This window comes from Hippoglossus stenolepis, chromosome 23 (assembly GCF_022539355.2).
Source record: "Hippoglossus stenolepis isolate QCI-W04-F060 chromosome 23, HSTE1.2, whole genome shotgun sequence".
In the NCBI taxonomy this organism is placed as follows: Eukaryota; Metazoa; Chordata; class Actinopteri; order Pleuronectiformes; family Pleuronectidae; genus Hippoglossus; species Hippoglossus stenolepis.
Genome location: NC_061505.1, coordinates 724,556 through 745,728, shown reverse-complemented (window position 1 = coordinate 745,728; position 21,173 = coordinate 724,556). Strand labels below are relative to the sequence as shown.

The 21,173-nt window shown below is 46.0% G+C and overlaps 2 protein-coding genes across 2 annotated transcripts in view; one reads left to right on the top strand and one right to left on the bottom strand.

The window, feature by feature from the left end:
• Positions 1-758: 758 nt before the first annotated feature.
• On the top strand, positions 759-20,340 carry capn1 (calpain 1). The gene is made up of 23 exons (XM_035148622.2): positions 759-905; positions 2,330-2,516; positions 2,697-3,011; positions 5,529-5,598; positions 8,323-8,441; positions 12,682-12,815; positions 12,931-13,099; positions 13,584-13,667; positions 14,219-14,304; positions 14,812-14,886; positions 15,114-15,274; positions 15,386-15,546; positions 15,675-15,686; positions 15,830-16,041; positions 16,325-16,364; positions 16,444-16,509; positions 16,593-16,650; positions 17,311-17,375; positions 17,506-17,574; positions 17,720-17,798; positions 17,905-18,021; positions 18,191-18,249; positions 18,477-20,340. The coding sequence occupies exons 3-23, from the start codon at positions 2,751-2,753 to the stop codon at positions 18,501-18,503; spliced, it is 2,124 nt and encodes a 707-aa protein (XP_035004513.1). The 5' UTR covers positions 759-905; positions 2,330-2,516; positions 2,697-2,750; the 3' UTR covers positions 18,504-20,340.
• A 335-nt stretch (positions 20,341-20,675) lies between these two features.
• pnp5a (purine nucleoside phosphorylase 5a) overlaps positions 20,676-21,173 on the bottom strand; it is a 2,761-nt gene continuing 2,263 nt past the window's right edge. Inside the window, exon 6 of the mRNA XM_035148625.2 lies at positions 20,676-21,173. This exon is cut by the window's right edge and continues 107 nt beyond it. Coding sequence (XP_035004516.1) covers positions 21,063-21,173 — 111 coding nt within the window. The 3' untranslated portion in view covers positions 20,676-21,062.

Below are 21,173 nucleotides of genomic sequence, written 5' to 3'. Positions count from 1 at the left end.
TGTGTCGTGTAACGTAAACTCTGCGCGTAAAAACCAGTCAGGCAACGAAAAACGTGGAAATTGTCAATGTAATGTCAGCAAAAAGTTTGTTTGATTGCTTTTTAAAAAACTGCGATCAGTCGTGTAACATGAACTTGCGTGACTGGAGCCCGAACGATGTGGATTTTTGACGGTAGATGAGAATATATTAGGGGGAACACAAACATGGATAAGCCCTCCAGTTTTGATAAGCATGTGCTTCAAAATGAATTTCTTACATGTGGAGTCTGGTTTCTTCCCCCGCTTTGATTCAATCTCTCTGATAGTCAGCATTCCTCTGCCGACACCGAGCGTCTCTGGTTTCTCTGCTGCTCTATTTCCTCTGTGGCTTCAGAGCAAAGACACTCTGGATATTTCATGTCACAGTGTCTGGAATGTGAACCCTGCACAAATCCCCCGAGGACGCCCGCTCGCAGCACAACACTGGACCTCAGCACCCTCAGGCGTTGCTTGGATAACAATCCACGTGTATTTAAGCGTCGTGAGTCGAGAGCCGCTCTAGACACACATCAGCAGAAAAGCAGTCATGACATCAGACGCCAGAAATCGTTCTGGCGCCGGTTTCCGTGTTGTTTCTTGTGTTCTGGTAAACTCATGCGACCCCTGCGCTCTTCCTTATCTCCGTCAGTCTGCAGCCATCTGTATGTGTTTCTTCTTTTAGCTGCATGACCCATATCTGCTTTCACATTGCATAATAACAGCTAATAATAACATAATGTGTTTGCTACCTCATTCCTCCCGAGGTAAAGGCTCGATACAGAGGACTGCGGGCGCGTTGGGCACATGGCGGCAGTTCGTTACACGGCCTGTGAGGGTGGAAATATCGTTTTGATGCCTTTGGAGTTCTTTCAATGCAAAAGCCCAAAGTCAGTATGTTGTGGTGCAGCTGAGCTCCGTCTGTGGGAATCAGCCCCTGCAGCGGGCTGAGTATTTAGTGGTTTTCTCAGTCAGCCCTGTGTTGTTGGACTGTAGCTGCTGGTCGGGGGGGCTTCTCCTTACAGCGTCGTCTGCTGCCTGTCGTTACTCGTACATGTCAGGCGCTGAGGTGGAGGAGATCTACGGGTGTGTGAGGGGACAGGAAGCGGGTGGGGGGGGGTGCAAGTGAATTTCATATGTGAGGGGAGATGAAATATTCATTGTGAGCAGATTGAACTCACGTTGGGTTTGAGCCCCGATAACACGCAGCAGAGATGAAACCACCAAATGGTTTGGATGTTTCACTGAGGTGTGGACGACAGTGAAGCCTCGTTGGTCTGCAGAAGCTTGAAGAAGCTGAAGATCCTGCAGAGCAGTGTGTCAGTATGTGGGTTTGCTTTCTGATAGAAAGTCTAAGAACCCAGAAACAGATCGAACTCTCTTTGTTCAGGGATTCAGGTTTGTTGTGCAAAATGTGGGTTTCATCAGGTTTAAATGTGACTTGTGTAGTTTGTAGTAAAAGTTTCCACAGTTTCTCACAAGAAGGACAAATATCTACCCTGTGTAGAACAACAGAGGTTGAAATCTGCTCAGTTCTGTGACTCATGGGGACATTTGTAATGGGTGTGGTTCCCAGCGAGCAGAGGAAAGTGTAACTCCGCTGAGCGCTCTGTGCCAACGCACTCCGTCCAGCTCCTGCTGTGACTGACGGGCGGGTCTCGCAACAGGAAGGCTGCTCAGTTCAGATAGCGGGGAGGTGAGGTGGTGGACATCGTGACGGGGTAAAGAGAATAAAGGGACAGATGTTAAGAATAGAGACACAAACCGAGATGAGCTCTCTGACGCTCCAGTTCTGTCACGAGCTGCGATGGCTCTAATGACGGTTTACTCCTTCCTGGGTTTGATTCCAGCCTGAGAGAGCTTTTGCTTGTTCTGGGCCTCGTGCTCTTCACTGTGCATCAGGAGTCACAGCCTCACCCCCCTGTTACACTCACTGTAAATACACATGCACATACACATGCACGTGCACATACACATGCACTCACCATCCAGCACTTCCTCAATGGACCTGTCTGATTAAACATTGACTTTAATGTCTGATAGAGTCTGTGCACACATGCATGTGGCAACCGACTGTGACGTCACTCATCGGTTTGTGAAGCCAGAGTCTCCGTCAGGTTTTATTTACAGACTTCAAGCTGGAGCATGAGGACGATATTCTCCGTCTCTAATATATGGGACCATAGACCTCGTTTTGCAACCGGCGGAGTCGCCCTCTGCTGGTCGTTGGAGAGAACACAGGTTTCAGATTGTAGCTAATCCCTTTGCTAGCATGTGTGTGTGTTGTTCTGATGTTTAACTTCTTTTCTTTTAGGCTTTACCGGCAGCAGGACCAGGAAGGACTCGCACTCTTCACTCCTGCCGATGTCGGGCATCTGGACAAAAACTCTAACAAAAAAGTGTTGCAGCAGTGGATCAGAACCGGATCGCCCCCCCGGCTTGTAACGCTCCTGTAGTTTGAGTCTCTACACCACACGAAGCTTCCAGCAGCAGAACCACAGGTACCAAGCAGCAGCCGGTTCCTGTCAATATTTAATAGCTTCTTAATGGCTACTGATTTTAAATTCTGATTTATGATTGAGCTTTGAAACCTTCTTATATCACATTTGCATCAGTGCCGTCAGAGTGCTTCATGTAAAAGCTCGTGCCTCATTAATTACTGACACATCCTGACATCGTAGCTCCGCACGTGTACGAATCAGCCAACCCTCCGCTGTAAACTCCACGCAGTCAGGATGGTGGAGGAGCGCATCTACACCGCCACGGGCATGGCCGCCAGGCTGAGGAGCCAGTGGGATCGGGATGAAGGTCTGGGGCAGAACGACAACGCGGTGAAGTTTCTGGGTCAGGATTACGAGTCTCTGAGAGCCCAGTCCCTGCAGAGTCGGAGGCTGTTCGAGGACAACCTGTTCGCCTGCGCCTCGTCGTCCCTGGGATTCGACGAGCTCGGCCCGAAATCCTCCAAGACCCAAGGAGTCCGCTGGATGAGACCCACGGTGAGAGGACGGATCTTAGCTGGGTTATTATTATTATTAAGTTTGACTTTTGAGTTTCTTTCATTTAATCTCAGTCCTTTACCAAACTAGTGACGTCCACCTCCAGAGGAACTGTGCTTTCAAACCTCCAAAATATCATTTCAAATCTAAAACTTGAGTCCTCTGTTGATCCTGTAAATACGCACCTACACTTTCCTTGTTTCTAAATGTTGAATATCGTATTGAATATATTATATACGTATCTGCAAAAACAAATCGCATACTTGATAGAGACTTAAAGTTAAACACGTCTTTGCAAAGAACACTTCATGTTTTTAGCTTTTAAAACAATATAAAATTATAATTTAGTCTGAATTAGTCAAAGTTGCATTCTCTGTGTTTTAATTATACAGATGCTCTGCTAGTCGGTGTGTTCAAGTACAGTTGGAAAACTCCAGCATCCGACAGAAGCTCTGAAATTGATCTGACTTGATTCACATTGTCTTCATTTTCTTTTCTTCAAATTCTTAATCTTTATAGCAATGTCCCATCTGCTAACATGGAGGATTTATGACCTATACTGTAGCCATTCACCAGGGGGCCATCAAGTAATCAACCAGGAAGACGTAAAAACACAAGTGTCCTTTGTCAGTTCTAATAAAATCTGTAGGAAATGAGATCCTGTAAAACAAAGCACGTATGAACCTTTAACTTGAAGAGTTTGGTTTAAAGTTCTGAAGATAACACAGAGACTAAGTTTCTACGACCTGATGAAACCCATCAGACATTGACTGGTGACTTCAGGAGAGGACCCAGTCTGTTGCTTTAGGCTTTTTATTACTTTTATGTGTTGCTGGGCAACTCAACGTTCTGTCAGGTGTGATTGGATGAGTTGGTTTTAAGCGGAGCTGTGTTGGCTCCTGCTCGTGTCTCAGGAGGTGAACCACACATTTCTCCTCATCATGACACCACAGAACAAAGCGGGCCTCTCTTCATTAGGTGTTATCTCAACACACACCCATCACTGTGCGATTTACACATACCGTGACGGGTCACTGCTTCCTGTGGAAGTGCAGCGAGACGCATCGTGATCTTTAAGAGCTTGCAGGGGTCGTGATCCTCTACGTGACTACAGCCTCTTAGCTCCTCTCTCCGCTTCACTCTGAGTGTGTAGAGTGTGAACATGTGTGTGTCCTGTGTGTGTGTGTCAGCTCTAATGCTTCCCGGGTCTCGTCTCTCCAAAGTCTGATGTTTCATAATGCATGAGCCCTCACGCCTGCACCGCAGGATCTGTAATATTTACGCTGCATAAGAGGGTTCGTGGTGTTCGTGTTCTCGTTTCAACAAAAAATCTGTGCTCAGTGTGACCCTGGAAAAGAGAATTTAAGTTGTGTGAGTTCAGCCGTGTGTGTCATGGTTTGTGTGTGTGTGTGTGTGTGTGTGTGTGTGTGTGTGTGTGTGTGTGTCATGGTTTGTGTGCAGCTGTGTGTGTGTGTGTGTGTGCGTGCTTCTGGGGCACGAGGAGGAAGAGTATTTCTTTTTATAGCTTCATGTGTGGTTTCTCACGCTCAACATGCTGAGTAGAAGATGGCTCATGAAGGGGGGGGGACGTGAAGAAGAAACACTAGAATGCAGCTTTGTTTTCCTTCTACGTTAGCTGGAGATCATCTGTCGTTCATTTCAGCGCTGAGCTTTTTAAAGAAGGGAAACTGAAACAGGAGGATGTTTGTTTGTCAGCAGGATTGTGTAAAAACTACTGAACGGATTTCCATGAAAATGAATAATGAAGAATGAGTCATGGTCCAAAAAAGAAACTTCCATTCTGGACCAAGGGGCTGATCCAGGAATGTTCCTTAACATTCAAAGACAGGGCGTCTTTCTACATTCTCCTGGATTCATCAGAGAATAATTCATTGATCCCGATGAAAATGAAATGTGTTTTAGCTTTACACAATAAATACAGTTTCTAAAGCCAAACTATCTTGTTTTCTCACTTTTAATAACACATTTTGAATTTGAATAGAACTCAGCAGAACATGTACCTCCGACAAGACACACACTCAGAGCAATGTTAAAGAAAGTGGAAGAATAATTATCGTATCTGCTCCTTTGTTCCAGATCTGCACCAAAATGTATTGCATTCTGTCTTGGCCCCTTCCTTCCACCATATTCCATGTAAATCTGTTCGGTGGTTTTTGTGTCATCCTGCAGAAAACAAACTAGTACCACTTGTACTTGTACCAGTCACTATACTGGACACAGAGATAAAACTAAAGTTGATAGTAGAGTTTTTCTTTTAATTAACATTATAACATGACCGACTGCATCCTACATACATTTACTTTAGATGATCTTTTACAGTGTGTTCCTGTGTGTTATGTTTTCTAAATCCTTCTGACTCGTACTCTCACCTACTTGAGTCAGGATTCATTTCTATGGGATCCGTCCTTTACTCTATAATCAACACAGTGTGAGAAAATGTGTCCTAAGGCGAGCAAAGCCCTGATTTTCCTCTTTTGTTCATGTTCCTGTCGACAGGAGTTCTGCAAGCGGCCCGAGTTCATCGTAGACGGAGCGACTCGCACAGACATCTGTCAGGGAGCTCTGGGTGAGTCCCGCTGGGAGAGATCCCCAGATTCACTGCTGCATGATTCAGCTGTTAGACGAGAGAAATACCCGAGTTATAAACTGCTAACAGCTTGACGAGGGAGGGACGCCGGCGGTCAGCGGGAGAAACAGGCAATCAACTGGAAGGTTGCTGGTTGTAATCTCTCTTTTAGCCGATGAGGTCTGGATGTAAGACATGAATAAGTAAATCTTCCCTCTCAGAGCAACGTGACCTTGAAGAATACAAGGTCGACTGTTACCGCGCTGCCACAGGTTCATAGTCGCAGGTTGAGGTGTAAGAGAACAAATAACACATGACCAGTAGGTGATTTGTTCATTCTTACCAGGTAGATGGTCAACGATTGGGCGGATTGTCACCATTACTTGGGTATTTCCAGATGTTGATGCTGAATCCTCCCTGCTGAGGGCCGTCACATCTTTATGGATGTTTTACAGCCGGGTCAGTCTCACTGTGACACTTGTAGTGGGACAGTGATGAAGCAGGAGGCAAAGAACTCTGTGTTCCTTCTAATTAAAGGATCTGACTAGTTGGTTCATGTCCTAAACTAAATGTCCGGTCTGAAGACGAGCATCTTCCGGTCTGTGGATAACAATCAAAGACCCGTTGGAACAAATGAGTGGATTCAGAAGGTGAACCGCTGGAGTGCTTTTACTTTGAAACGGGTTTGGAAGTGATGTAAATACGTTTGTGTCATAAACAGATAAACATTTTGGTTCACAGCAGATTAAACAGAGAAAATGATCTTATCTGATTTTTAATGTTTATCTGATGAATTTATGTCACAAACAAATGGTTGCAACACTTTCTGTATGCCTTTTCAAAATAAAAGCACTCAAGCGTTTCTGTTGATGGAATCCATTCCCTTGTTTCAAAAGGGTTTTTTATTGTTAAATATTTGCAGGAGCGGAAAGATGCTCGGCTTCATACTGTGTAGTCCTGGTATTTATCTGAGTACAAGGGACTTCTTTCATACAAGGAAATTATCATATTTGTGGCCATATTCAAATCAAAGCCTAAATGTAAAACATTGTGCTGCAGTAGCAGCTCCTCTGCAGAACATGATGTGGAACTGAGAAGCTACATATTGTCCATTGTAAATATGAATTGATATTAATTTGAATATTGTGCAATGAATAGAAAAATTTGCACAACTGCCTTTCTTTGTGTATATTTATTTCTTGTACATTCAGCCTTTAACAGAAAAATAATAAGTATGACCCTGAGTGGGTTTGTTGGAAGATATCACCAACATCACCACTGTTTCCTGTCCTGGCTCCTAAACGTGGAACCAGCTCCACATGGACATCAGGACAGGAAGTCCTGATGTCCATGTGGAACCAGTTCCACATGGACATCAGGACAGGAAGTCCACACATCTTCCTCCAGACTGAAGACACTTCTCTTCAGACTACACCATGGAAAAGTTTAAACTAACAATTTAGTAGCACTTACATGTCACTTACTTATAGAACTTTGTAGTTTGTCTTTCTTGAAGAAATGGTACTTTCTTGATTCTTGTTGTTCTGGTTTGTTCCTCATGGTTGATGCACTGACTGTGAGTCGCTCTGGATAAAAGTGTCAGCTCAATGAAATGTAATATGATGTAATGGTAGATCTCGGCTTAAGTTTGGAATTAAAAAGTGATCTTGGGCTCGAAGAGGCTGGTGACCACAGCATCAGCCCAACGGTGACTGCTGCTGTTGTGAAGCAGGAGCAGCACCGAGGACTCAAAGTGAATCAGGAGGAAACGACGTGAACAGAGTCGAGTTAACAGTCAATCCAGCCGCAGCAGTAACAGTTTGTTTCCTGAGATGTTTCCTGCATCTATAATTCATGTTCTGTTTCTCAGCCTCACATCTGTAAACAAGGACGCGCCCCCCCCCACTCCTCCCTCAGGAACAGCTGCATTGCAAAACAACAAACCCCTAAAAACTGTTGGAGCAGGATAACATCATGCGTCGCTTTGTTGAACAGTCGAATCTTATCAGTGCTGAGGGCTTATCAGCTGATATCAGGGTTTATATGACAATATAAGACCCTGATTATTTTAATAGACACACAATGCTACTGAGTATCATTAACTTGCATTTATAGAGACTTTAGACTTTCGTAGAAATGTCTAAAGTAGACACATTTAGCGGACTGATATCTATGAGTGTGATGTGGACTGTTGGGTACTGTAGTCTTTTAAAAGCATCGACGCATGAAGCCACCACCAGCCGCTCCCACAAAGAAACCAGAGAGTAGAAGTCGAGCGAAAGTAGACCTGTCGCTGAAGGTTGTCGGCTAACAGACAAACCAAGTAATAATTGAATCACGATTATTGTGCCTTAAATCCACAGCGAGGTTCTTATCAGCGGCTTCTCGGGGAGGGTTGGTAGTTACAGCCCCTCAAGTCCAGAAATAACTGCCTCTCCCATTTTCCCAGAGGGCGAAGCTTGTTCAAACATGGTTCCTGGCTCTTGTTGTCACCGAGCTGTTAAAAGGTGAATTCCAGTGTTTACCGATCAGCCTCCAAGTGCATTTCAGTTTTATGTGGGAGGAATGAATGAATTAGACTTGGATCTGCAGGATCGGTGTCACACCTGCTTCACATCAACAACCTGCTGAGGTCCTGACGCACCGTGGTCGGGCTGAGCGAGAGGCTTCTGGCCTTCAGGGCTGATCCAGGGGAATAAACCTGAGTGTGTGTGTGTTCCACAGGCGACTGCTGGCTGCTGGCTGCCATCGCCTCGCTGACCTTAAACAACTCCCTCCTCCACCGAGTGGTTCCTCACGGTCAGGGCTTCCAGCAGGGATACGCCGGCATCTTTCACTTCCAGGTGACAGCAGCACAACTTCCTGTTCTTCACATGAACACATCACATCTGATCTGCTGCAGCAACACACGATTCACATTCAGCTGCCAGAGCAAATGTAGAGTTTTCTGAGATGCATGGTGAATCTCCCTGATCCTATTGGCTCAGAATCCGGATCTAGTGGATTTACATGTGGTTCCATAGGAGACTGCTTGGTGGAGAGAGGAGCTGTTTTATCACCGTGAGCCCTGGAGCTTGTCACAAGTTATGATGGTGTTTGTCTTCATTCTGAATTTAACTTTATTATGTGTCGTATATTCACAGAAAACTGTTTGTTGAATGATTTGATTGTGAAAATAATCCGTAGCCTCAATGTGACCTTTGTTGCTCAGTTGAGTCGTGAAGAGTTTCCTTCATTCTTTCTCTCACCGGAGTTTCCCAGCAAGAATGTGGATGAAACATCCTGAGCTTTTCATTGGACGAACCCCAGTGAGTCATCAGAGATAAGATCCACACCCGTCAGTCAGTAAACCACCTGGAGGGCCTGAGTGGAAACGCTCTCCAAGCCCATATGAGATATGATTATAAAACTTGAGCCACACACATCCAGTTCCTTCAGTGGATTCTCTGAGTCTCAGTGTGGAGCCTTGTCAGCTGAACTCACTTTACACACACAAACCACTGGTGGATCTGTGAAGCTCGTTATGCTGCAGTGTTTCTCTCCTGTTTCGTAACATGAGGAATCTGCCAGAACAGCTGCAGAGAAGAGAGAGAGCAGATTACACCGAGTGTCCTCCTCCTCCTCCTCCTCTCCGACAATTACTACATTTCTTTTGATTGTTTTCAACCTTTTATGAGTGAGAAGCCGATGAAAGATTTTTCCACCGTCTCAATTTGCTTGGTCACGGAGCAGTTTGAGCTGAGTCAGCTCTGCCACTGTCAGCCCGCCAAGAGACAGAGACAGAGACAGAGGGAGACAGAGAGGGAGACAGAGAGGGAGAGTGGAGACAGAGACAGAGAGTGAGACAGAGAGTGAGACAGAGAGTGAGACAGAGAGGGAGGCAGAGAGTGAGACAGAGGGAGACAGAGAGGGAGACAGAGAGGGAGACAGAGAGGAGACAGAGAGGGAGACAGAGAGTGAGACAGAGACAGAGACAGAGAGAGACAGAGAGGGAGACAGAGACAGAGGGAGACAGAGACAGAGAGGGAGACAGAGAGGGAGACGAGAGAGACAGAGAGTGAGACAGAGAGGGAGACAGGGACACGGAGAGTGAGACAGAGAGGGAGACAGAGAGCGAGACAGAGACAGAGAGGGAGACAGAGAGGGAGACAGAGACAGAGAGTGAGACAGAGACAGAGAGGGAGAGTGAGACAGAGACAGAGAGTGAGACAGAGAGGGAGACAGAGACAGAGAGAGACAGAGAGGGAGACAGGGACACAGAGGGAGGCAGAGAGCGAGACAGAGAGGGAGACAGAGAGTGAGACAGGGACAGAGAGGGAGGCAGACAGAGAGGGAGACAGAGAGGGAGACAGAGAGTGAGACAGACAGAGAGGGAGACAGAGAGGAGACAGAGAGTGAGACAGACAGAGAGCGAGACAGAGAGGGAGACAGAGAGTGAGACAGACAGAGAGGGAGACAGAGAGCGAGGCAGAGAGTGAGACAGAGACAGAGAGCGAGACAGAGACCGAGAGAGAGAGACAGGAGACCAGTGAAGTGCTCACACATCAGAGCTGCATGTTACCTGCATGGGAACCAACGTGCAGTGGAGAACGAACACATGCACATGTCATCGAACACATTACACCAGAAATGAGCAGACTGACAAATCAAACTGCTGTTGGCCACATACGCTTGCACACACACACATCGCACACACACACACACACACACACACACACACACACACACACACACACACACACACACACACACACACTGCTGGGGCTGGTGACTCAGTTACAGAGAAACCAAGGCTTGTTTTTCACTGATTATTTCCAGAGACACTGTTCATTTTTTTATATTGTTGAATACAGCCATTCACAATATGCAAATACATAAACACGCACACTCTCATGCACACGCACACTCTCATGCACACACACACACATGTGAGTGGACATAGGAATTGGATTTGCTCTGGAGGCTTGAAGCTGCATGCCTGTGTTTAATGTCTATGCACACAAGCTAAACGGCTCGTGCACACATGGCAGCTTCCAGTCGGTCCAGAGTTGACCTAGTTTCTTCGTCCTCTTTCTCTGTTGCATGTACACAGGTTTTTTTGTCTCGTTATTCTTTGCCCGAGCATGTTTCCACTTTCTGCTGTTCCCTTTTCTGTTCACTGCACTGACTCTTCCAGGGGTTTTCCTTTGTATCGCTCTGGATCCTCTCAGCCTCTGGACGAATTCCTCAGACCTGGATGAGTCATCCCAAAATGTAATTATGTGCTGGCAGGGGCGTACTGGTGATTGATTCAAAAAGAAATGAGAAAGAAGAAGGAGAGGAAGAGGAAAGCTGTGTGAACAAACAAGGGCGTCAGACAAAGAAGAATAAATTATAAAAACAGCAAATCAGAAAAGAACTGGGGCAGAATCCTTTTTCTGCTGTTCTTATTATAGCACATGAGTCTTTAACGTGTTTTCAGTTGTGTGGAGAAAAATAATTTCTCAAGATTTGAGTCTGCAAGTCCGGACACAGATGTGGTAACGTTTCATTTCCCTCGGAGAGTTGGTGTCACTTGCTGTAAGAGGAAGACTCGACAGCGTCAGACTGAAAGAGACAAATCAAGTTGTGTGGCAGCATTTTGGCCACAGGCGAGTGAGTGGGCCTCTTTATGTGTTTGTGGGGGGTTTGTGTTGTCCCTCATCGGCTTCATTGTGACACCGCTCCTCCCAGAGGTGGATCTGCAGGGTGTGTAGAGTGATCCATCTTCCTGCTGTACACACAACACAAACAACACACACACACACACACACACACACACACACACACACACACACACACACACACACACACACACACACACACACACACACACACACACACACACGATTGTCCTGCCACTTCCTCTCCTCTAACAAATCTAATTACTTTGAAAAGGGAATATTTCACTGTGCTTCTCACTCTTATTTTGACGTTCCCTGCCTGCGGCTGGTTTCACATCCTGCCCGACGTGTCCGAACTGGATCCAGTGGCCAGAACCATAGACTCTAGAAAAATGGAGCCCTAGACTCCCAGTATATAATCAAAACTAAAATGATGATTGAAATCAACTGCACAAATTAAATTTTAATTCAGACAATAACAATCCTGACTTGTTAACTTGTTGATCTAGTGTTTTAAATACATATACACAAATGTAGGATAACCACAACTACACTAACACACACACACACACACACTAACACACCTTCTTTTTCATGCATCTCCTCTTGTGTTGCATTAGTCTCTTCTGCCCCCTGCTGGCCAACAGCGCGTGTGGCAGTCGTGGGAAAGTTCCCGCAGCGATTCAGTGAACTTCATCTTTTAATCTCCTCTGAAAGCAGCTGACGCCCTCATTCAATCCTCTCATTGTTTGAGCTCCTGGTTCTTCGGGGGAGTCGCCGGACGAAGAAACGGAAAATGAACGATAGTTACTTCACCTCGTAAACCAAGGACTTACTCGCGGGACCGGTTTGACAAATATTTCAAAGAGACACCCGGAGGGAGTGTAACGCTCAGCCTCTGTATTGAGTTTAGGAAACACAGGAGCAGAAGGAATGACGTGCTCCTGCAGCCTGATGCTTCTGGACGTCCTGAGCGGCTTCACACCAGAACCGCTCAGACCAAGGAAACGATTAAAGCTTCTTCTCACTGGCTTCAGTCCCAGACCAGCTGGAAACCTGCAAACTCTATATATATATATATATATATATGTTCTCTTATGTTCATATCTTAACCCTGTTCAGCACAGTTGTTTTAAACGTGCCTCATAAATAAACTTTAAACTCTTCAGAAAAAGATTTGACATCAATCATATATTATGAGTTTATATAATATAATGCATAGATTATAGATTCATGTATAAACAGAATATGGCGTAGCTGAATCAAGCTCCACCTCAGTATAGTTCAGCTGATTATAGATTCAGTAACAATGATCAGAATATTGAGTAATATAACTTGTGCCTTTCTGCATAATGAACCCCTTTTATTTTGAAACTTCAGTGGTATCAGAACGACATTGACGCTGACTTGTAACGTGGATGTGTTTCTCCGTCTGGTGCAGTTCTGGCAGTTTGGCGAGTGGGTGGAGGTGGTGATCGACGACCGGCTGCCGGTGAAGGACGGGAAGCTGCTGTTCGTCCACTCAGTGGAGGGGACGGAGTTCTGGAGCGCGCTGCTGGAGAAGGCCTACGCCAAGTAAGAGCGCCCAGCCGACGGGCTGCGACTTGTTGCTGCTCCTACATCTGTAACTTTTATTCTTGAACCCCGATTAACAATCTGTCCCTCGGCACTCGTTCCTCTTCTGTCTCAGGCTGAACGGCTGTTATGAAGCTCTGTCGGGCGGCAGCACGTCGGAGGGGTTTGAGGACTTCACCGGCGGCGTGACGGAGATGTTCGATCTCGCGAAGGCGCCGTCTGACCTCTACAGCATCATCAAACGGGCCATCGAGCGCGGGTCACTGCTGGGCTGCTCCATTGACGTCAGTACCGTGCACGCATCCTCCAACCCGAGCAAAACGGGAAATCACACATCAGGGATTGTTCCTTTTGTATGAGCGCGTCTTCACAGTGGGGACAACAGCAGACACACACAGTTGTGACACATTCAACAGCTAAAGGGACAGAAATGTCCCTCAGGAGCTGGAGCAGAATGAATATTGGACTTTAAGCAACACTGCACTTTCTATTGAGCACCGGCGCCCTCATGTGGTGGTTAACCACTTCCTGTCTCAGTTTCAGTGCTAATAGTACAAACACTAAGATGAGTGATGGGACGTATGTGAGTCACATGTCCCACGTTATGCTGTCATGACATCACACACACACATGATGGATTTCTCACTCCGTGTGATCTAATGTCTGAGCCTGGTTACCACGGTGACGGCGTCGCTCATCCCGTCACGGCTACAGTTTTCAGGTTTCTCTGTCGACCTCGCTGACCTGGTGTTTCTCTCTGTGCCTCAGATCACCAGCACACGAGACATGGAGGCCGTCACCTTCAAGAAGCTGGTGAAGGGACACGCCTACTCTGTGACCGCAGTGGACGAGGTGAGGAGCGACGTGGATCAGACGACCATCAACCAGCACGAAGTCTGATCCAGTCCCAAGCGAGACAGTTTCTCTGAGTTACACAAGTCAAACAAAACAATGTCAACATGGATGGGGGGGGGTCTGGCTTTTAACTTTGTCAAACCTTCATAACACAAGAAACAAAGAAACACTTGTTCCTCATTGTAAATCATCCTGGTTTGATGTAGGTGCTTGTTTCTGACTTTTATTATGGTGTGTTTTACTGTAACAATTCAACACACGCTACGTACACATGCTACGTACACACGCTACGTACACACGCTACGTACACACCTCACGCGCTCAGCACACGCTCCGTACACACGCTACGTACACACGCTACGTACACACGCTACGTACACACGCTCCGCACACACGCTCGTACACACGCTGTGAAACCCACTGACCCCATGTGACAGGCGAGATTAAGGAGACACACACACACACACACACACACACACACACACACACACACACACACACAACACACACACTCACACTCATCAGTTGGTTGTTTCTCCTCCTGACAGGTGGTGTACAGAGGAAACATGACCAAGCTGGTCCGCATCAGGAACCCCTGGGGGGAGGTGGAGTGGACCGGGGCCTGGAGCGACAAGTGAGACTTCACCACACGTCACTCAGGAAATATTCATTATATATTAAATGATACTTATATTAATATATACTTATGTGTTGTGAAACAATGAGGTTTTAAAAAAGAAGGAAACGTGTCATGTGAGAAGTCACAAAGCAAACGTCTCTTCATCTTGTGATTTACATTTTAAATACACTTTGAGTCACACACACAAGATTCCCTGTTTAGTGTGTCTGTGTGTGTCTGATGTCAGTGTGTGTATGTGAGATGTTTATTAAGTTGATAAAGAAGTTAAAGAATATGTAACATTTACACTGACCATTATGATTTGTCCAGTAAATAAATCTCGGTGAAAAGAATCAAATATCGAATCAAAACCCAACTCACTAGAAACACACTTGAACAAACGGCAGAGGAAACGTGTTTGAAGCGTCTTTGAGACACGATTTAAAAGACACAGTCGGTGTAACGTCGAGAGGAAGTGTCCTGAACTATTTGCTCCGTCCCGTCCGGTCTGTGTGTCTCCAGCTCCAGAGAGTGGGACGGCGTGGATCGCTCCGTCAGAGGTCGGCTACAGAACCAAAGCGAGGACGGGGAGTTCTGGTGAGTCAGAGTTCGCCTGTTTCCGAGAGCAGGTTTTTATTCACCTTTAGACGCTGAAAAGAAATTCCAGTGTTATCAGCTGTCTGTGATTCTTCAGATCTTGTTCTCTTACATCCTGTTCTCCAGGTTTGACCTATTACAGGATTAATGTTTGTTCTGTGTTTTTTTTTCCAGATGAATAATCGTGTAACATTGTTCTAACTTCTTCTCCTGTTTCCATCTCCCAGGATGTCGTTCAGCGACTTCCTGCGCGAGTTCAGCCGCCTGGAGATCTGTAACATAACGGCCGACGCCCTGCAGAACAGCCAGCTGAAGAAGTGGAGCTCCTCGCTCTACCAGGGGGAGTGGAGGCGAGGCAGCACAGCAGGGGGCTGCAGGAACTTCCCAGGTACGAGACGATCTTAGCGACGACCCCTCCACTTGTTTGAGTCTATGTTGATATTAAACTAATTCTTGCGCCTCCACCTCTCAACACCACGTTCTCACATCCTGTCTGCAGCCACTTTCTGGCTCAACCCTCAGTTCAAGATCGCGCTGCAGCACCCGGACGCCCCCGGCCAATCAGAGTGCAGCTTCCTGGTGGCCCTCATGCAAAAGGACCGCAGGAAGAAACGGCGAGAAGGCAAAGACATGGAGACCATCGGGTTCGCTCTGTACGAGGTGAGGAGCCGTCGAGCTCATGCAAAACGCAAGAAGGAAAAAGTTACTGTAGTTTTATTCGACTGTAACTGATGTTGCTTATCACATGATTAATATTTATTAATCTCATATTTCTGTTTTGTCCACAGGTTCCAGATGAGGTACGAGCTTTTCTACTCTCACACTTCTAAACAAACGATTTAATCCGATTTACAACATTAAAATGAGCATCAAGTTGGAGGTGGAGCTGCCGTCGACCAAAAGCTGTAAAAGACTTTGACTAACAGACAAACTCCGTCCCCAGTTCGCGGGCAGGTCCGGGGTCCATCTGAAGCGGGACTTCTTCCTCACCCACGGCTCCAGCGCTCGCTCCGAGCTCTTCATCAACCTGAGGGAGGTCAGCTCGCGGCTGCGGCTGCCGGCGGGCGAGTACATCATCGTCCCCTCCACGTACGATCCCAACAAAGAGGCCGACTTCGTCCTCCGAGTTTTCTCTGAGAAGCCGGCTGCCTCCGAGTGAGAAATTCAAATTCTGTCACTAATCAGATTTTATCTTTAACCTCTTTTAATCCACACTGCTGACACGTTGAAGATTTGATTAATTATTGATTTGTCCTGCATGTTTTAAATAGCTTGTAATGATAAGTGTGGTGAAGTGATGAGAGTGAAAATAAATACAAATACAAGTAGCTCCTCTGTAAAAGTATCCCACCTTTTGGGATGAAAATTATTAAAACATACAAATAGATAGAAAATGAAGAATCAATCCAGTAAGAAGTTTTCTCTCTTTCCACGTCAGGGAGCTTGACGACAAGGTGGAGGCGGAGCTGCCCACAGAGGTGAGACGACAGTTTGAACCACACAGGACCTGCACTGCTGCGTGGACAGAAACATGCATGTGTCTCTTCCGTGTTTCAGATTGAGCTGGATGAGAGCCAGATCGACGCCGCCTTCAAGAATCTGTTCAGGCAGCTGGCGGGGCCGGTGAGTTCTCAGGCCGCCGGAGGTGCAGGCATGGTTCGAGTCATATCAGGTCGTATTTAGCGTTTCTCTGTTTGTGCCGACAGGACATGGAGATCAGCCTGACGGAGCTGCAGACCATCCTCAACAGGATCATCAGCAAACGTGAGCAGAAATCCCAGCTGACTGTGGAATCCCGTGTTTTACTCCGAACATCAGGAAACTGACCACAGCAGCGACCTGTCGCCCTCTGGATCGGACCCTTTGTCCACATCCCAGCTAGAAGTCAGTGTGTTGTCTCTCGGCCTCTCGCATCCTGCTACTAGGTTTCTGTGCAGGGACGTAGGCGGCAAACTGGAATGAAACTCCCCCGCCAACAGTTCAATTCTGCACCGAATGTGTTCTGTAAATATTGAAGATACATGTAAACTGTAGATTTCCTTAAATCCACATTATCTCAAAATGCAGGTTTCCAGCTCTATTTATGACCATATGACGGCTGAAAGAAGCCGACGCCCCATAAAACCACGTTTACATTTACTGGAGCTTTTTATCGAGATCTGCACAAATATCAGTTCCCTTAACGTCTGATTTTGTTTTCATGGAGATCCATGAATTGTTCCCTGAGACATTGGTGAAAATGTCCTAAAAGATGTTAAAGAAAGATCCTGGATCTGCCAAAATCTGAAGGGTCCTCTCTTTCCCCGCGTCCTCCCACCAAGTTCAGTAGTTTGTGTCACCCTGCCGACGGACACACGGACAAGGCTGAAGACTCAGGTGTTAAATGAGCTTTTCCTCTTTGTGTCTGTCTTTGTCGTCCATCAGATAAAGACCTGAAGACGGACGGCTTCACCAAAGAAGCGTGTCGCAGCATGATCAACCTCATGGACGTATCCTCGCTTCGCCCTCTCACCTCACGATTCCTTGATGTTGACGTGTTGTTGACCTTAAAAATACTATAGAACTAAAACTTAAGCCCAGAAAGTCGCAGTTGTGTTTTTTCTTAACTTGTCGGATCAGACGGACGGCAGCGGGAAACTGGGCCTGACGGAGTTCCACGTCCTCTGGGAGAAGGTTAAACGCTACCTGGTGAGATTGAACAGGATGGATTCTGCTTCGTGGTTCCTGCGTCAGCCTCGTGTGGCCAGAGGACTTGTTTTTCATGTTGTTGTTTTCCTCTGTCTCACTGCGTGTTGGTTGGTTTCTCTCCACTTCCTCCTCTTGTTTGTGTCAGACCATATTCAGGCAGTTCGACTTGGACAAGTCGGGCACCATGAGCTCGTATGAGATGAGGATGGCTCTGGAATCCGCAGGTACTTTTACATGTCAATATTTATTTGACCTTTACAACCTTTTTATGTCAATATGAGAAAAAGAAAGGAAAACACAAGAGTCTGACCTTTTTGGACTGATTTCAAGGGTTCAAGTTGACCAACCACCTGTTCCAGCTGATCATCCTGCGCTACACCGAGGCCGACATGGCTGTGGACTTTGACAACTTTGTCACTTGTCTGGTCCGACTGGAGACCATGTTCAGTGAGTCCCACAACAACCGACCTCATACAGGACCACGAGCGGGTCCATAGCAAATACACAGCATAGCTACGTCCCTGCAGGTTCCTAACGTGTTCGCACGAAAGACAAAACACGGCCTAAAGAATCGGATGGCAGTTAAAGGTGCTGATCTTTGTCTCTGTCTCTGTAGAAACCTTCAAGACCTTGGACACAGACGCAGACGGACAAATAACCCTCAACTTCTACCAGGTATGGCCAACAGTCGTCCAGTGGAGTCTGGACCGGGCTCGGGTATGATGATATCCGGGGTCCCGTCATGTGGCTGTAATCAGGGGAAACTTGTGTACTGCAGGCAGCCACCAGGGGGCGGTCAAGCCCTTTAGGCTTCAGTACCCCCTCAGATCTCCTACTGCATCTATATTGTTGTGAAACCCCTGCTGATGATACTGACCTGTGACTTTACCTCTGTTCTGCAGTGGATCACCCTGACCATGTTTGCCTGAAGATGAGCGGACATCTTGTAACTCCAGCATCCGGCTGCAGCTCCCAGTATCTTTCACAAGTGCCTTTTCTCCTGCGCCTCCTTGTCCTCCACGCTGCGAGTCCCTCCTCCGGGACTAAAGACTGACGACCCATCGTTACTGTGCCTGTATCACAAACATCTGCCGACTCTTCCCGTCCCAGCAGCAGGAAGCGCTCTTCTTTAGCCTGGCAGCCAACGCAGCGTTCAGAGCCGTTCAGGTGTTCCTCTGTAGCAGACCTCTAGGGGGCAGAAGTGATCCTATTTTAGAGGGTGGAGACAAAACCAAACTTTTATCGTAAAGTAAATAAAATAAATAAAAACATTTCTCAGTAGCAGACCTGTCGGGGGCCAAAGTTATGTTATTGCTTTAATTTCAGAATCTGGAGACCAAAATTTAGTTTTTATCGGAACTTTCACTTAATGCAGAAATACGTTGTTAACTCGCCACACATCTGGTTTCTAAAGTTACTGCAGCCGGTTGTTACTGTTTGAAGAAGCTAACTACGAGCCTCTAACTTGGTTTTACAGGACAAACCTGACCAAGACAGTCAAAGATTTAAGTCAATAAATTGGTTTAAATATGTTTACAAATATGTAAAATGCATTTATTTTGTCGTTTAGCAAAATGCGTCTTTTCATCGATATATTTGTTTTGTTTTTATTAAGGGAAAGATTTAAGTTTCATTGTTTTGACCTGAATTATCTCTCATGGTTTTTATTTTATGAGAAAGTTAAACACACACAAACACACACAAACACACACATTTTAAACACACACAAACAAACACACTCACCCTTGGAAATTGTGCCAAAACTCATTTGTAATTTTGTATTCTTTTAATCTACATTGAACCAAAAGTGTGAAAGTTTGCTGTCATATTTTGGTCATTTATGAGGTTTACTTATGAATATTATGATATAATTCTTCTCATTAATGATCATTCTTCATCATGTAGCACCAGATATTAAATGACACTTCTGCATGACCACATTCGTCTGCTGATTGACTTGTTAAAGACGGGAATCGGACCTCCTGTCGAAGGGAATGTGCAGATTCCTCTTCTCCTTTTCACGCTGCTTGAAGCTCAGATTCTCTCAGAGCCGGTGGTCGGCGGAGAGTTGGTCAGCTCGCTCTTCTTTCCTCATCCGAGATCTGTGCTCGTGAATGTGCGTACTGTGTGTTTGGAGAGATCTGCTGGTCTGGAGACGTTCATCAGAATGGGTTTGAGTTCTTCAGTGAATCTATTTAGCTTTCAAACATACTACTTATCATTATGCATGGCACTTTCTACTGACTGTTTGACAAAAGAATACTTTTATAAAATGGCAGAAGATGAAAAAGGGCCTTGTTAGTTCCTCCTGTCAGAGGGAACACGTCAGTACTGACAGATGAACAGTTATGCAAGATGAATGGAGATGCAGTGAGCAGTGTGAACTGTGAAACCTCGTGTTTCTGCCTGATTCTGCTCAACCGGGGGAGCAAAGGTTTTATTTTGAAGAGCTGTATTAAAAAAGGTCAGTGTCATCAACCCAGAGATTAACCTGCAAGTGTTTGTTCTGCCAATTGACCAGTTTTTAACTTTTAACATGGAAGAGCTGCATTTTTTCAATATTTTTCATTCGTGTGCTCCTGTGAAAATCCTGCAGCCTCGTCCAGAGTCTGTGCAGATTCACGCTTATGCAACATCAGCTCATGTTTACAGTGGAACCTTGTGGTTCCCTTTGGACCCGCTCATCATGCAACATGTTGGTTTACTGTTCAGCTTCCTGTCAAACTTCAATCACTCTCTGAAAATAAAAACGGGAGGTTTTCACCAGTCTGTGAATGAACGGTCGCTTTATTTACTTGTTTGTTTGTTTGTGAACAAGATTGCAGAAAAACAACTGAACGGATTTCTTTAGTAAAGTCACGAGATACGAGATAAGACCTTTTATGAGGTTCACCGAGGGAATAGTTCATGGGTCTTTCTGAGTGGGCGCGGTTTGCTGCAGATCCAGACGAAGATATGGGTCTCGTGAATCAGAGGTTTGTGTGAGACTGACCATTCTTATATTTTTATTCAATCCATAAGTCGAGGCTGAGAATCTCTTTCACCTTGATACTTGAGTAAATCAATCAACGACCCAAAGAACCACACAAGGAAACATAACGTAGTAATAAATATAGTATTTAGTAACAATATTCTTATTAAAAAATGTACACATGTCAACAGCATCATATTAAGATCTTTACAGCAGATTCTGGCTCATTAAGTTAGATCGCAGACATTTACACAAGCCGATCGTATATTAAGTTAGAACAAATACATTTAAAATGACCCATAAACATCTGAGAAGGGATTCCTTCATCAGGAGCCGCTCAGCAGAGGAATGTACGATGTCGGCTGAACACGAACAAGAGGATTCTTCAGAGGACTTTCGTCTGTGGGCCTCGTCCGTCCTCAGCTAAATAAACCAAGTTACGAGCTCTTGAAAGTCTCCTTGGCCGACGCTGCAGAGCTGCAACCTGGTTTCACACCCTCATGAACGGCGGCGCCTCTTAGACGCAGTCGTTGTTGTGCTCGATCCTGGTCACCATGGTGGAGACCAGCCGCTCCAGCTGCTCCGCTCGCTGCTTCCCTATGTGGAGGACCTCCTCGTGGTTGGCCTT

Excerpts from the sequence above, each read along its gene's own strand:
- capn1 (XM_035148622.2), top strand. The coding sequence starts at position 2,751 with ATGGTGGAGGAGCGCATCTACACCGCCACGGGCATGGCCGCCAGGCTG. Across the intron at positions 8,442-12,681 it reads CCGGCATCTTTCACTTCCAG|TTCTGGCAGTTTGGCGAGTG; the intron begins GTGACAGCAGCA and ends CGTCTGGTGCAG. Across the intron at positions 14,305-14,811 it reads ACCGGGGCCTGGAGCGACAA|CTCCAGAGAGTGGGACGGCG; the intron begins GTGAGACTTCAC and ends GTGTGTCTCCAG.